The 16,797-nt window shown below is 42.9% G+C and overlaps 1 protein-coding gene across 2 annotated transcripts in view; it reads left to right on the top strand.

Moving 5' to 3' along the window:
- LMX1A (LIM homeobox transcription factor 1 alpha) overlaps nucleotides 1-16,797 on the top strand; it is a 163,021-nt gene that overhangs the window by 23,205 nt on the left and 123,019 nt on the right. Inside the window, exons 1-2 of one of the 2 annotated variants that reach the window (XM_056523330.1) lie at nucleotides 11,526-11,815; nucleotides 15,032-15,111. In XM_056523330.1, the coding sequence (XP_056379305.1) occupies nucleotides 15,039-15,111 (73 nt within the window). In that variant the 5' untranslated portion in view covers nucleotides 11,526-11,815; nucleotides 15,032-15,038. Of the gene's footprint in view, nucleotides 1-11,525; nucleotides 11,816-15,031; nucleotides 15,112-16,797 lie in introns of those variants that run through there. The other variant, XM_056523329.1, reaches the window with a different exon arrangement.

Here is a 16,797-nt window from a genome sequence, read left to right as displayed (position 1 = left end):
AATTGCGCCAGAAAGTGTACGGGACTTAGGCAGTGAAAAGTGTTTAACCCGAGGCGCTTGTGAACTAGAGGGGGAGGTGAAGAAAGGACTGCTATTTGCCATTGTGAACTGTAGAGAGTCAGTAACTGTGTTTCCCCCGTGCGTGATCGGTCGTAGCTAGACCCTGTCAGTCCCCAGTGGAGATGACTCTTCAGTACAGCGATGAGGAACCAAAGAGCCGCCCTGTGTTGCACAGGGGAGGATTTTGCCGAAAGGACCAAAACCAGAAGTTCCCCGGGCGCAGCCATATTGGAGGCTCCGGCTGCGGTGCTCGTCTCCGTTGTCATCTGTCAAGCACCCGCTGCAGCGCAAACTCTGCAAACACCAACGATTGTCAATATCAAGTCTCCAGTGCCTGTAGCCGTCAGTATTACCATGTTACTGCCCGAAAGTCTGGTCACAAGACTATCCAAAACCGGGTGGCTGCAAAATAGAGAGGGAGCATCCATTACAGTACCCCCATTAGTCGTGTCAAAGCCGCTGCAGCACTTCAGCAAGCATCTTAAAGTGGAACGCACCTTATTTCTCTTAAAGGGACAGTGCACTCAAAAATCAACAGAATGTCTGAACCCAGCAACATCGACAGCGCCCCTTCATCTCCAGCAGCGAGGTCCTCACCTGCCCCAGCAGCCAGGATCTTGCCAGCCCTCCCTGCAGTCAACATTAACAGTCCTGGTGTTTCAGCATCTGCACCAGTATTCATGGGGAACCCTGTCCTCCCTACCTACAATGAGACCCTTTAACCTTGAGGGATTTCAAAGAGAGGATCCTGAGTTTGTTTGTCTTTTACTTTTTCCCTCCTAACCAACAGGTGCAATTGCTCACAGGACAACTTCAGGGACCGGCACAATGAGGAAGTCCGCACCTGGTCAGCCTCCGAGAAGGCAACTGTAGAGCAGATCTTTGAAGGACCTGGTATTTGAGTCACACTCTCCATCAGAGGCGCGTCTCAGGCTGTTTGAAAGGCGACAGAAGCCAGGTGAGACCTTGAGAGCATATGCCGTAGCCCTACAGAATGCCCTATAGACTGTCCAAAAATTAGATGGTATAACTCCCAAGCAGGGCAGCAAGGTGTTAATGGACAGATTTATTGATGGGGCTCATATCAAGTGGGACAAAGCCCAGCTGAGAATGTTAGCGGTCCATAAACCCCCATATGTAATTTCCTGCTTTCAAAAGACTGGCTATCCAAGTGATTGAGTCCGGGACTGAGTTAGAGGAAGTGTGTACACCCCTTACACCCATTCAAGTAGCCAGACCTATACCACCACCATCACCAGCCCCCGCCCCAGTGTGATCTACTTTGCCAGTCACCGCAGCTTCAGATCTCCAGAGTGTTGGGCAGGACATTGAACAACTGACTAAAGATGTGAAGGAGCTTGCCACCCGGGCCGCTCCACCTGACCGTGACCCGCCCCTGCCTAGAAAACCTACCAATGCTCCCCGCAATTTCCATTACCGTAATCCTCCACCCAATAAATACTCGGGGACTCACAAACCTTTTTGCACCTACTCTAATAAGTCAGGACATTGGAAAATGCAGTGTCAGGATTTAAATTGATTTCCCCTGAGGTCGTGGACCGGCCCTCAGGAAAACAGTCATCCGGTCCAATCCTCGAACGACCTCAGTCAGGACTCTCACTTTATGTCACCTCCTGCCCCTATGTAAAAGTTATTGTAGAAGGTGTACCGTTAGAGGCGTTGATAGATACAGGGTCACAAGTGTCTACTATACCTAAAAGTGTTTTCTATTAAAATTGGGATGCTAGTTTATTCTGTGAGCCTGATGATCACTTCAGAGTAGTTGCGGGTAATGGGCAACCAGCCCCCAGACATGGATACTGGGGGCCAACCATTCAATTGGGAGAGCATTTACTTACCGGGCAGGGAGTGATTGTAACTAATGTGACAGATAAGGGGTCTGCTGAGTTTATATTGGGGATGAACATTATGAAAAATAGTTTTGCTGAAGTATTAGATGCCTTGTATGGATCTCTTCCCCATATGTCCCCTTCAGGCCAGCGGGCGGCGCAGCACCACTTGAAAGTTCTACGGGCGGAGCAGAAGTTGGCCAACAAGCAAGGTGAAATATGCAGAGTACGAATTCAAGATATCCAGTCCGTGACCTTACAACCCAACACGGAGACCATCATCTGGTGTTGTGCACGTCTTGGAGTCAAGTATAGGGACTATCAAGCACTGCTGGAACCTATACAATTAGAAGATCATCCTCTCGTCCGAGCTGCGAGAAACCTTGTCACTGTCACCAACGGGAGAGTCCCGATGCGGTTAGTAAACCTGTCTGATTCTGCTACTGTCTTGCCCAAATACACTCCTGTAGCCCAGCTGTACCTCCTAGAGTCGAAGGACATTGTGTCTCGACAACGTGCAGCTCAAGTGGCCAAAGGATTCAGTGCGAGCCCTGGTGGGCGCAACTCCAGGTGGGAGATGACACTACCCCAAGGGATCAAGTTAATGGAGTCATCAATGTCACCAAAAGGTACCATGAGGCTTTCAGCAAACACCCCACAGACTTTGGGCATACTTCCATGATCCAGCATCGAATCCTCACAGGTGACAGTCCGCCTATCAAGGAAAGGCACCATCTGGTTACGCCAGGCATGTACCAGACTGTAAAGAAGATGCTGGCTGACATGAAAGAGGCAGACATGATCAAAGAAAGTCAGAGTCCCTGGGCGGCTCCACTTGTCCTGGTCAAGAAGAAAGATAGAACTATCTGCTTCTGTGTCGACTACAGGAAACTAAACAATGTCACACATAAAGACGCTTACCCTTTGCCAAGGATCGAGGAGTCACTCACAGCCCTCGGGTCGGCCGCTTACTTCTCCACCCTGGACTTAACGACTTAACCAGTGGATATTGACAAGTGCCCATTGGACTGTTCAAGTTTAAAAGTATGCTGTTTGGGCTATGTAATGCCCCCGATATGTTCCAACGTCTGATGGAAAGGTGCCTTGCCCATCTGAATTTTCAAAGTGTCTTATTGTACCTGGACGATGTCATTGTATATTCCAAGTTCTACCAGGAACACTTCAGTCATCTGTCAGACGTCTTTCAAGTCTTAATCAAGCATGGATTGAAGATTAAGCCGTCAAAATGTAATTTGCTTAAACCTTAAGCCCATTACTTGTGTAATGTTGTCAGCGCGGTGGGAGTCCAACCCAATCCTGAAAAAGTTGAAGTTGTCACTTCAACAGGCCTACCACACGCACAGTGAAAGATTTCAGGAGCTTCTAGGGATTTGTCGGCTACTACTGCCGCTTCATCCCACACTTCACCCAGATTGTGGAACCCCTCACGGCTATTCTACGGGGTACGGTGAAGGAAAATTATAATGGAAGACTACCTATTAAATGGTCCAAAGAGCAAGAGACAGCTCTTAAACATTTGTTGACAGAACCACCCATCCTGGCGTATCCAGACTACAGTCAGCTGTTCCCGCTATACACTGCTGCCAGTTTTGAAGGTCTGGGAGCTGTCCTGTCCCAAGTCTAGGATGGACAAGAGAGAGTAATTGCTTATGCCAGTCGTAACCTGCGAGGAGCAGAAAAGAACGATGCTAATTACAGCTCATTTAAATTAGAACTTCTCGCCCTGGTCTGGGCCATGACCAAAGAGTTCAAAGACTATTTGGATGCCATGCCATGCACTGTCTACATGTATAATAACCCGTTGGCCCACCTGAACACTGCCAAGTTGGGTGCCATTGAACAGCGATGGGCTTCAAGCAACAGCTTCACTATATCAAGTACAGAAGCGGCAAGTCAAACGTCAATGCCGATGTACTATCTCAAATGACTCCAGGCGAAGAACCACCTGTTGAAGACGTGGAGATGCCCCCATTTTATCAATGGTTCATAAACCAGAATGTTGTGACCGCCCTGATGGATGGTGAACCCAGGTCCGAAAAGGTTAAAGAAGACCCGTATACCTGGAAGACTCTTCAAGATGAAAGTCGAGTCATGGGGGATCTGTTGGATTACCTTCTTGTAGAAAAAAGTATCAACCCGTCTACGCCGGGCCCAGTGTGACTATTAGCTGAAACGTCTGTGGCGACAGAGGAAGCGACTGTTTGTGCACAAAGGACTGTTTTACCGAAATTCTTTTGATCCGGTCATTGGTGATCGACTTCTGTTTCCTCTAAGAGATGAGACGATGGTCCCCAACGCATACCATGATCAGTCAGGACACTTTGGAATCCACAAGACCGAAGCTACTGTCAGGCGAAGATTCTATTGGATTGGAATGCAAAGCGACATTGAGAAATATTGCAGTGAATGTGCTGTCTCTAATGTCACCAATAATGTGTGCAAGGATGCAAAAGCACCCCTCTCTTCCATCCAGAGTGAAAAGCCCAACCAGTTGGTTGAGTTAGACCATGTAAAACTGTTTCCTACCCGGTCCGGGTACACCTATGCTTTCACCATGGTGGATCATTACACCAAATGGGTTGTCGTAGTACCCGTCAAAGATCTCACAGCCAAGATAGCGGCCCAGATGTTATACTTCAAATGGGTGCAAGCCCTTGGATGTCCGGAGTCTGTCCTAACTGACTGGGGAACGGCCTTCGAGGCGCAACTCTTCCAAGAGCTGTGTCAATTCCATGCCTACAAGAAACTCCGGACCACCGCCTGCCACCTGTAATGTCCGTTTATTTGTTTTTGTATTTTTCTGTTTAGGTGTGTATTCACACACTAGTTTTTTCAGAGAAGTTTGCTATTCTACCTGGATAGGGAATAGTTAATGCTCTGAACGAATGAGAACTCGGGTGGAGTTATTTAATCAGAGTTCTCCTGCACTCTGGTGCTGGATATTTGGTGCAATACTATGATGTCTGTTAGTTTAATGCCACTATGTCTGTCTGTGCAATATTCTGACTATGTCTGCTTGATCCTTTACCTTGTATTTATCTTGTCATTTTATCTGGGTTTTTAGCCACGGTTATATAGCATGCTCCTTGTATTTTAGTCTGTTACATTAATCGGTTTTAGGATTATGTTTGTTTGTTCTGCTCTGTCTGTGTTCACACTGTGTCTGAGTCTTGCTTGTACCATGTTCTCTGTATGTTATATTCCTGTGTGGTATTCTGGAGTCTATTCAGACTCATCCGGTTCTAGTCTAATGTTTCATGTATTATATTTCAGTCTCCTACAGGGTCAGCGTTTTGTCCACATGGTGGAGTGTGTCTACTGGCCAGTAGCCTATTTGGCTTTATTATTAATGACTACTCCTTTTTTGGAGTGGGGTGTCAAGTTTGTTTGTTCTGTGTCCCAGTGTGAACAGTGTCTTATACAACAATCAAACGGAGAAGTAGAAAGCGGCTACTCACCAGGGTATGCAGGTTAAAATCATCAGTGCTTTATTTTTTTTATTTTAAAACATGTAACATGGCAGCGTGGAGGGGAGAGAAGGAACAGGTAAACGAGGACGGCTGTAGCTACTTCGCGCACATTATGCGCTTCGTTGCCTATGTCCATCCAAGGGCCCTATGTCTTACACTCTTATCAGCAGAGCACCTCCAGGAAGCACTTGATTACTAGCCTCTACATATGCATCACATCACCGTTGTCTATATTCACAAGTAGTAGCCGACTCCACACTCTCTCTTTTGGTATTATTGTTTGAAAAGTGTCTTATGTTTACTTATCAGTTTGCCTGTTTATATTCTGCCCTGTTAGTATGTGTATCCTGTTTTGTATATCTGGTTGTCTAGTAGTTTTCCGTTTCTGGCCTGTGACCGACTATGTATATTATGTGTTTTTACGCCACTGCACTTTAGCACAGGAAGGGACCGGCGCCCAGTTGTCGATCCATCGTTTAGGATGGGCCGGCAAGTAGGCAGGGAGAGTCTTTTTAGGGTCAGTTAGGGCTCACTCTCCCTGTCCCCCAGTCGGTCATGACGCCACCCTCAGGGGAATGGGATCTGTGAACGCATCAATCAAGTCTTTATTCATATGCTGCGAGCAGCCTCTGTGTCAAGACTAGAGTGGCCCCAACTGCTGCCCGAGTTGCTGGAGATCTATAACAACACAGTCCATTGTTCTACGGGGTATACCCCCTTCTACTTGATGATGGGGCGAAATGGGCAATTGCCTAAAGACCGGACATTTGGGCTACAAGCCTCGATCAACAACTCTCCACAAGCCTCCCTTGAGTGGGTCTCTGACCATCAGAGAAGGATCCAAGAAGCCAAAGAAATTTGTCAGTAAAAAAAATAGGCAGCAAGAAGACTACAACCGCCATGCCTCTGCCAAACCACTTCAATTGGGTAATAAAGTTTGGCTACAGAAGTTCCCAAGAACTAACAAACTGGATTCCATCTGGGAGACAGAACCCTATACGGTGAAGGCCATACCTTATCCTGAGTCCGATGTATACGAAGTGCAGAAACCTGGGTCCATCGGAATCGTATAAAGCTTTGTCTCAAAGAGGAACTACCTGTGCTCCCAGCACCATCTCTTCCAGATGTCAGGCCTGTGAGGGAGTACGTTCCGGGTGAGGGGATCCACCCATCTATAAATTTCCCCATGTTTTTTTCAAAACCAGCCGGCAATCTTCTGTGTGTCTCCAACCTCAGGACTAGTTCAACCCATATTAGTCACCACACCAGTCCCAGTCCTGTTACCGTTGGCTCCAGCCTATACACCTGCCTCCCAAGTGCCGACCATGTCTCCAACATCTCCAGCACAAATGCCAGCAATTCTGAGTCCAGCAAGTCCTGAGTTGATCCCAGCTCCTGAGTTGGCTGAAGAAGAGCCGGCTGCAGCTGCAGAAATCCCAAGAGCTCCAGATCCTCCAGAGGTGGTAATGCGCAGATCTCAAAGGTCAACACAGGGATAGTTACCAGCCAGGTACAGAGAATAGTCATAGTTGTACCTTGTATAAAGTTATCAGCATAAAGTACATTTTAATCAGTCTAGCATAGATTATGCTAAATGTCATTTTGTACAATTAAGTCTAATGTCATGTACATAGCGTGTTGTGCATAAACTAGTCAACTATGATGTCTAGTTAGGACTGTAGCTAAAATGTATATTTCCTGTCCATAGTCAGTAATGTCAAAATGTTCAAATGTGTAACCATTTTTCCTGTCCTCGTGTACAAGGTGCTCTACTGGCCAGAGGGTTCGCCTGAAACATAAGTAAAACACGTGTAGTGACAGGGTGTCATGTAAATGTAATTTTGTCATATTGTCTAAAGTATGTATAGTGTTCTGGGGAGAAGAAGCTAGTGCCAAAGGGCCCCTGCAGCTAAGGCATTGGGTAGAAAGCCTCTGGCAGCCCAGTTCGAATCAAGTGTGTTCAAGATGTGTATGCAGTTACAAGGTTTACAAATCCCACATGTTCAAAATCCAAAAACAAAGGAGCATGTAAGGACATTGTCAACAAATGCCACATGGACTCGTCCCCAGTTATTTGTTTACTTCCCCAGACCTGTAAAGGACATTCGAAATTAATGTCCCAGGAACTGTTGTCATCACTAGGCCCGAGTGGCCACTTCAGTTGTTCGCCCTCCAGGACTGGGCGCTGAGGACGGCTGTGTTTAAGAGGGGGAGTTTGTGGTGGCCCAGTATAGGAGTTGCACCCCTGTACCCTTTCTGCCCTGTCAGTTAGCCTCATTACAGTGTCCCCTGGGTCCCCTTGCACCTGTTCCCCTTGTACAGTTATCTTTATGTTGTGTATTGTATATAAAAGTGTTATGTCTTTAAGAATAGTTGACAGGTGATTAACCTGTTGTCATGTGATTGTAACCCAGTGAGGTATCAGTGACCATGTGACCTATAGGGTGACCTATGGGACCCCTCCCAGAGTCTCCCCTATATAAGCCCTGGGAGGAGCCTCTGCTCTTTCTTGTATGCTGAGTTGCAGTGAGATTAAGTCCTAGGTGTCTGGAGTCCAGAGGAGGCCTAAAGTCAGTCAAGCAGCCACGGATTCTCAAGTCCCTTGCCCCGCAGGTCAATTCAAAGCCTGGTAAGCTACAGAAGGGGTGAAGTCAGTCATAGTCTGTCATAGTCAGGTCGGTCCAAGTCATCCTGTCTCAAGTCAGCGTGGCCTGCATCCAAATTGTCCAAGTCCACTATAAGTCCCAGCAAGCCCCAAGGTCTCTGAAGTCACTGGTCACCTCCGTGGGCCTAGCCAAGCTGTATAGATTGTTACATGTCTGAGTCAGTAAAGCTGCCGTTGTTCCGTAACTTGGTGTCGGAGTCATTATTTCCCTTCTGGCCTAGCCCAGGATCCAGCGGTATTCCTTCAGGTAGTGTAGAGGATAAACCATGCCCTGGCATCTGCCCCTAGGGTAATTCCGTCTGCCCTCATCACACCCTCACCACACATAGTCTTAGGTTAAAAACTGACATGGAGCTGTTGCAAAAGAAAAATGTCCTCCCATAGACTTCTGTAGGTGATTAAAAGAAAAAATCCAGAAAAAATGCCATATGTACATGTGTGTTGGCTCCGGACCAGCTGACCCCGCCTCCTGGACACTGACTACGGAATTCTAAAGTGCTGCTTTAGACTGTTATTGGCCACGCATAAACAAAATAAAGGTATGTAAGGAAATAGCCCATTGAGGAGTATCTGCTTATATGGCTAGGTCACTGCAGGCTGTTCTTTAACCCCCTCCTCTCTGTTTTCATGCTGCAGTCTGATAGGACAGGAGTGAGCACAGAGCAGTGCTAGTCCCGCCCTCACTTACTGGACTTTGTCCCAGCCTGTGCTTCAGCTGGGACAAAGATGATGATGCAGCCTATGGATGCTATAACATAATATTTTGTTCTGACACCATGCAGTGCAGTGGACAAGGTGACTTGTGCAAATGCTGCTAATAAGTTCATAGAGATCTATATCTTGAATATATCCAGTGCATATCTGTATAACACCCCTGCTCACACAGCGGAATTTCTGCAATTCCACACAAATTACCTTTTCACAAAGGTTTCTGCCATTCAAGCCCCATTGACTTCAATTGGATTCTGCCACAGAATTCCGCAAAATATAGGGCGACAGAATGTCCGCAGGAATGTTCTGCACCGACATTTTGCAGCAGCGCAGTCCTTTTGATTTTAATGGGATTCTGCCACACTGTGCACACAGCTGAATTTTCCGCAGCAGATGTTTCTGCATTGCCCTCTAGGAGTGGTCCTAGCACCTGCCAGATCCTGCAAATGTGCAGAATGTTCATCCTAGTTTTCTGGGTGGTCGATCTGCACATTTTTAGCCGTGTGAACCTAGCCTAAGACTGTTCTTGTGTTTTTGCGGAAAGCAGAATTTTCGCTTTCTGAATGGGACTGCGGGATCCCATTTAAATCAACGTGCAGTAAGTTTCGGGGAATTTCCGGATGGATTGTCCTATGGAATTCTGCACGGAAATTACAGTGTGTGAACATAGCCTAAGGGTGCGTTCCCCTGTGCGTATTTTCTGCTTCAGATTTGCTTAAATGGGTAGTCCAGTGATGAAAAACTTAACCCCTATCCTAAGGATAGGGGATAAGTTTGAGATCGCGGGGGGTCCGACCGCTGGGGCCCCCCGCGATCTCTCTGTACGGGGGCCAGGTTCTCCGGCCAGATAGTGGGTGTCGACCTCCACACGAAGCGGCGGCCGACACACCCCCTCAATACATCTCTATGGCAGAGCCGGAGATTGCCGAAGGCAGCGATTCGGCTCTGCCATAGAGTTGTATTGAGGGGGCGTGTCGGTCGCCGCTTCGTGCGGAGGTCGACACGCCCCCTTCCCGTGGGCTGTCGGGGCTCCGTACAGGAGATCGCAGGGGGCCCCAGCGGTCGGACCCCCCGCGATCTGCAACTTATCCCCTTTCCTTAGGATAGGGGATAAGTTGTTCACCACTGGGTCACCACTGGACTACTCCTTTAAGCATATTTAACTGCCCATTGAAGTCAATGGACACCAAATCTGCAGCACATCTGCAGCAAAAATATGCATGGGTGTATGAACCCTAAGGGATTTTATTTAAATACCCTAAAGCAGTGGTTCTTAACCTTGTTGGAGGTACTGAACCCCCCCAGTTTCATATGCGCATTCACCAAACCCTTCTTAATTGGAAAAATAAAATATGATTTTTTTCAAATTCAAAACCTAGGAAGTATATATTTATACATAGGTGCACAAAATGAACAAAGCCATTAAAGAACAAAACCATTCAGACACATTAGGCGCAATGTCCGAGTCGCTGCAGTATACTCGCACACATCGCTGCTGCTCTTGGCCTAGCTCAGGGAGCAGAGGGAGCGGCCGCAAAGTGTGCGAGTACACCGTGCATGTGCGCGGCGACTCGTACATCGCAGCAGTGTGTCTGCAGGTTGCCGATCCGAGCAGGCACATCTGGAGGCGCACTTTAGGGGTCCATCGTCAGCAGATCTGCAGCATAAAATACGATGGGGTTCCGCCCGTGTGAATGAGCCCTTAGGCTGCATTCACACAGCAGAATTTGCGCATCAGATTAAAGCCCAATAGACTTTAATGGGATTCAACACTCCCATTCACACTTCAGAATTTCTGCATGAAATCTGCACAAGCCAGAAACCACTCAAATGAATGTGGACATGGAAATGGTACGGATGTGCGAAAATTCTGCAGTGTTAACATAGCCTTAAAGGGCTACTCCGGTGGAAAACTTTTTTTTTTTTTTTTTTATCAACTGGTGCCAGAAAGTTAAACAGATTTGTAAATTATTTCTATTTTAAAATCTTAATCCTTCCAGTAGTTATTAGCTGCTGAATACTACAGAGGGAATTCTTTTCTTTTTGGAACACAGAGCTCTCCACTGACATCATGACCACAGTGCTCTCTGCTGACATCTCTGTCCATTTTAGGAACTGTCCAGAGCAGCATATGTTTGCTATGGGGATTTTTTCCTGCTCTGGACAGTTCTTAAAATGGACAGAGATGTCAGCAGAGAGCACTGTGGTCGTGATGTCAGCAGAGAGCTCTGTGTTCCAAAAAGAAAATAATTTCCTCAGTAGTATTCATCAGCTAATAAGTACTGGAAGGATTAAGATTTTTTAATAGAAGAAATTTGTTTAGCTTTCTGGCACCAGTTGATTTAAAAAAACAAAAACAAACAAACACCGGAGTAACCCTTTAAAGGGGTTATCCAAGAGTAGAAAAAGAGAGCAGATTTTTCTCCAAAAACAGCGCCACCTCTGTCTCCAGGTTGTGTGTGGTATTGCAACTAAATTCCAATTAAGTGAATGGAGCCAAGATGTAGTTTATACTGGGGTAAAGAAAGCACAGGAGGCAGGAGTGTCACTGATATACAGTGTGAGATACCAAGGAACTGAGGGAGTGTGAAGGGAACTTTGGATTTGTACAGGACTTAAGATTTCTGCAGGGAGGAGAAGGAGGGGAGGGGGGGGGGGGGGGGGAGAGGAAAGACAGAAAGAACATTGGAAGGAACATCAGGAAGTTTCCCTCTCAGGGAGATGGACTGGAGGATACAAGTAACCAGAACATTGGAGAAGAAGCAGAAGGAAGAGGACACGATCTGCTGCATGGAGTGAATAGGGCAGAGAAGGATGCGGCAAATCCAGGGTCCCAGCAGCAGGGTCACCAGTCAGGAGTGACAGGTGTCAGATCCAGGGACCAGTAACCACACAGCTGGGCAGGGCTCCTGGGGAACCTGTAGCCTGGAGGAGGAGACAAATCTCAGGACAGGAGCTGCTCTGCTGCCTCTTATATCAGTATTCACACTACTAGCGGCTGTCAGTGTCTGCAGGACCTGCTCTGTCCCTACAGCTGGGTGAGTGCACTGAGCCCCTGCCCCAGGGGTCTGGGACCATCAGTCCTTGTCACTGGAAATGTGCAACATCAGTGTCTGTGCAGCCAGGTTATCATGGCACATTCTGTTGCTGTGTTTCCCAACCAGGGTGCCTCCAGCTGTTGCAGAACTACAACTCCCTGCATGCCCGGACAGCCTTTGGCTGTCCGGGCATGCTGGGAGTTGTAGTTTTGCAACAGCTGGAGGCACCCTGGTTGGGGAAACACTGTTCTATTGTATCTCTTTCCAGTTGTATCTATTGCTCAGAATAGATTGTATCTGTCTGTACAGCACATACTATGCAATCTATACTATCTAGTACTAGTTTTAGAATACATTGTATCTGTCTGTACAGCACCTACTATACTATTTATTACAGATCTTACTAAAGAATACAATGTATATGTCTGTACAGCTCCTACTATACTATTTATTATAGATCTTACTAAAGAATACAATGTATATGTCTGTACAGCACCTACTATACTATTTATTATAGATCTTACTAAAGAATACAATGTATATGTCTGTACAGCACCTACTATACTATTTATTATAGATCTTACTAAAGAATACAATGTATATGTCTGTACAGCACCTACTATACTATTTATTACAGATCTTACTAAAGAATACAATGTATATGTCTGTACAGCACCTACTATACTATTTATTATAGATCTTACTAAAGAATACAATGTATCTGTACAGCACCTACTATACTATTTATTATAGATCTTACTAAAGAATACAATGTATATGTCTGTACAGCACCTACTATTCTATATATAGTATCTCTTAGTAGGTTTAGAATACATTGTATCTGTACAGCACCTACTATACTATTTATTGTATCTATTGCCAGTTTTAGAATACATTGTATCTGTCTGTACAGCACCTACTATACTATTTATTATAGCTCTTACTAGTTTAGAATATATTGTATCTGTATAGCACCATCTATGCTATTTATTGTATCTATTGCTAGTTTTAGAATACATTGTATCTGTACAGCAACTACTATACAATCTATATTATCTATTAGTAGGTTTAGAATACATTGTATCTGTATATCATCTACTATACAATCTATATTATCTATTAGTAGGTTTAGAATACAATGTATCTGTACAGCAACTACTTTACAACCTATATTATCTATTAGTAGTTTTAGAATACAATGTATCTGTCTGTAAAGCACCTACTATACTATTTATTATAGATCTTACTAGTTTTAGAATACATTGGATCTTTCTGTATAGCACCTACTATACTATCTATTGTATCTATTGCTAGTTTTAGAATACATTGTATCTGTACAGCACCTACTATACTATCTATTGTATCTATTACTAGTTTTAGAATACATTGTATCTGTACAGCACCTACTATACTATCTATTGTATCTATTACTAGTTTTAGAATACATTGTATCTGTATAGCATCTACTATACTATCTATTGTATCTATTACTAGTTTTAGAATACATTGTATCTGTATAGCATCTACTATACTATCTATTGTATCTATTACTAGTTTTAGAATACATTGTATACACATAGCACCTACTATACTATCTATTACTAGTTTTAGAACATTCTATCTGTCTGTGGAGTAGACTTTATTGTATCCATCTTATATTGCCATTGTGCCTCTTTACATGATAAGTTGTATCTTTTATGTATATATTTCTTTCGTGTATGTTGTGCTGCAGTTACGGCTCTTAATATCTCTATGTTCCTATGATTACTACAATCATGTATACTGGTTTGTTTGTTTTTCATTCAAAGTAAAATGTATTTTAAAAAATCCTTAAGAAAAATACATACGAGAAAGCCACAGGCTCCTATAATGTGATGTGCATTAGGCTGGATGGGAAGTAATGTATCCAGGGAAGATATAGGAAGTTATGATGGATGAACCCGGCTATAGATATATATATATATATATATATATATATATATATATATATATATATATATATATATATATATTGTGTGGAATAAGTTGTTTTTTTATTTTATAAATGTAGTTTAAACGTGATAAAATCCTATGTATTATGTTTGCAACTACCTATTTTAAATCATCTAATTTAACACATATTTCTATTTCTTTTCACCTGTCTATCCCTATTCCTATCCATCAATTTTATTTATCCTATCTCATATCATTTCTCTTTATATCTTTATATCTATCTCATATCTATCTATCTCATATCTCTCTCTCTCTCATATCTATCTCATAGCTATCTATCTCATATCTATCTCATATCTATCTATCTCATATCTATCTCATATCTATCTATCTCATATCTATCTCATATCTATCTATCTCATATCTATCTCATATCTATCTATCTCATATCTATCTCATATCTATATATCTATCTATCTCATATCTATATATCTATCTATCTCATATCTATCTATATATCTATCTATCTCATATATATATATATATATATATATATATATATATCTCATATCTATCTCATATATATCTCATATCTATCTCATATATATCACATATCTATCTATATCATATCTATCTATCTATCTCTCATATCTATCTATCTATCTCATATCTATCTATCTCATATCTATCTCTCTCATATCTATCTCATATCTATCTATCTCATATCTATCTCATATCTATCTATCTCATATCTATCTATCTCATATCTATATATCTATCTATCTCATATCTATCTATATATCTATCTATCTCATATATATATATATATATATATATATATCTCATATCTATCTCATATATATCTCAAATCTATCTCATATATATCACATATCTATCTATATCATATCTATCTATCTATCTCTCATATCTATCTATCTATCTATCTATCTATCTCATATCTATCTATCTCATATCTATCTCATATATATCTCATATCTATCTCATATATATCACATATCTATCTATATCATATCTATCTATCTATCTGATATCTACCTATCTCACATCTTTCCTTGTATCCTCCAATATGTCTCCTTATATTTCTCTCTGTATTAATCTTCTATCAATCATTATATTTATATATACTGCGCCATCAGGTGATGATTGGTTTTGATTGAAAGTTCTTTATAATAAAGTCTTATATATAAGTGATATACACAGGAATCTCTATGTAACCCTTGAATGTCTGGATCCTTATCACGATGTGACCTTTGTTGCCTTCAGTGTCACGATGCTCGATGGACTAAAAATGGAGGAAAATCTACAAAATGTCATTGACAAGTCGGCGGCTCTGTCTCTATTCGGTGAGTGTCCTGTGCTCGAGTGTTACCGGGATATGACTGATCGCGATATAACGGGCTTGTCGGAATAGTCCCGTGTGTGATACATTGTTAAAATAATGTTATCATTATTATAGTTAGAATTATTTATGAAGACCCTTATATATAAAATAAGAGTAATAATATTAACACTGATGTGATCTGTAATGTTACAATGTATCCGATAAATGTCGGTCCAGCAGATGTATCGGATACAGATAAAGTCATGATATATGGCACTGGGCTCAGATTTCATCAACCTGCTGTGATGTTAGTATTATCGCGATGAATGCAGAGATAATAGTCATGTCATACACAGATATATATATATATATATATATATATATATATATATATATATATATATATATACACTGCTATGGGGATTGGCAGCTGACATCCTCCGCGGATATTTACGATCAGTCACAAATAAATAAAAGTAACTTTTTTCCCTCTTCTGCTCTCAGATGATGGGGGTAGTAGTAGTAATAATATTATATAGCTCAGATGGTGGGGGTAGTAGTAGTAATAATATTATATAGCTCAGGTGGTGGGGGTAGTAGTAATATTATGATGCTCAGATGATGGGGGTAGTAGTAGTAATAATATTATATAGCTCAGGTGGTGAGGGTAGTAGTAATAATATTGTATAGCTCAGATGGTGGGGGTAGTAGTAATATTATGATGCTCAGATGATGGGGGTAGTAGTAGTAGTAATATTGTATAGCTCAGATGGTGGGGGTAGTAGTAATAATACTGTATAGCTCCGATGGGGGTAGTAGTAATAATATAGTATAGCTCAGATGGTGAGGGTAGTAGTAATATTATTGTATAGCTCAGATGGTGAGGGTAGTAGTAATATTATTGTATAGCTCAGATGGTGAGGGTAGTAGTAATATTATTGTATAGCTCAGATGGTGAGGGTAGTAGTAATATTATTGTATAGCTCAGATGGTGGGGGTAGTAGTAATAATAATGTATAGCTGAGATGGGGGTAGTAGTAACAATATAGTATAGCTCAGATGGTGGGGGTAGTAGTAATAATATTGTGGAGCTCAGATGGGGGGGGTGGGGGTAGTAGTAATAATATAGTATAGCTCAGATGGTGGGGGTAGTAGTAATATTAGGGAGCTTAGATTGTGGGGGTAGTAGTAGTAATAATATTGTATAGCTCAGATAGTGGGGGTAGTAGTAGTAATATTGCAGAGCTCAGATGGTGGGGGTAGTAGTAATATTGCGGAGCTCAGATGGTGGGGGTAGTAGTAATATTATGGAGCTCAGATGGTGGGAGTAGTAGTAATAACATTGTAGAGCTCAGATGGTTGGGGTAGTAGTAGTAATATTGTATAGCTCAGATGGTGGGGGTAGTAGTAGTAATAATATTGCGGAGCTCAGATGGTGGGGGTAGTAGTAGTAATATTGGGGAGCTCAGATGGTGGGGGTAGTAGTAGTAATAATATTGCAGAGCTCAGATGGTTGGGGTAGTAGTAATATTGCGGAGCTCAGATGGTGGGGGTAGTAGTAATATTGTATAGCTCAGATGGTGGGGGTAGTAGTAATAATATTGTGGAGCTCAGATGGTGGGGGTAGTAGTAATAATATTGTATAGCTCAGATGGTGGGGGTAGTAGTAGTAATAATATTGTATAGCTCAGATGGTGGGGGGTAGTAG

The sequence above is a fragment of the Hyla sarda genome, chromosome 6, assembly GCF_029499605.1.
Source record: "Hyla sarda isolate aHylSar1 chromosome 6, aHylSar1.hap1, whole genome shotgun sequence".
NCBI lineage: Eukaryota > Metazoa > Chordata > Amphibia > Anura > Hylidae > Hyla > Hyla sarda.
Note: the sequence above shows the minus strand (reverse complement) of the source record. Positions and strands in the feature narration are given on the sequence as shown.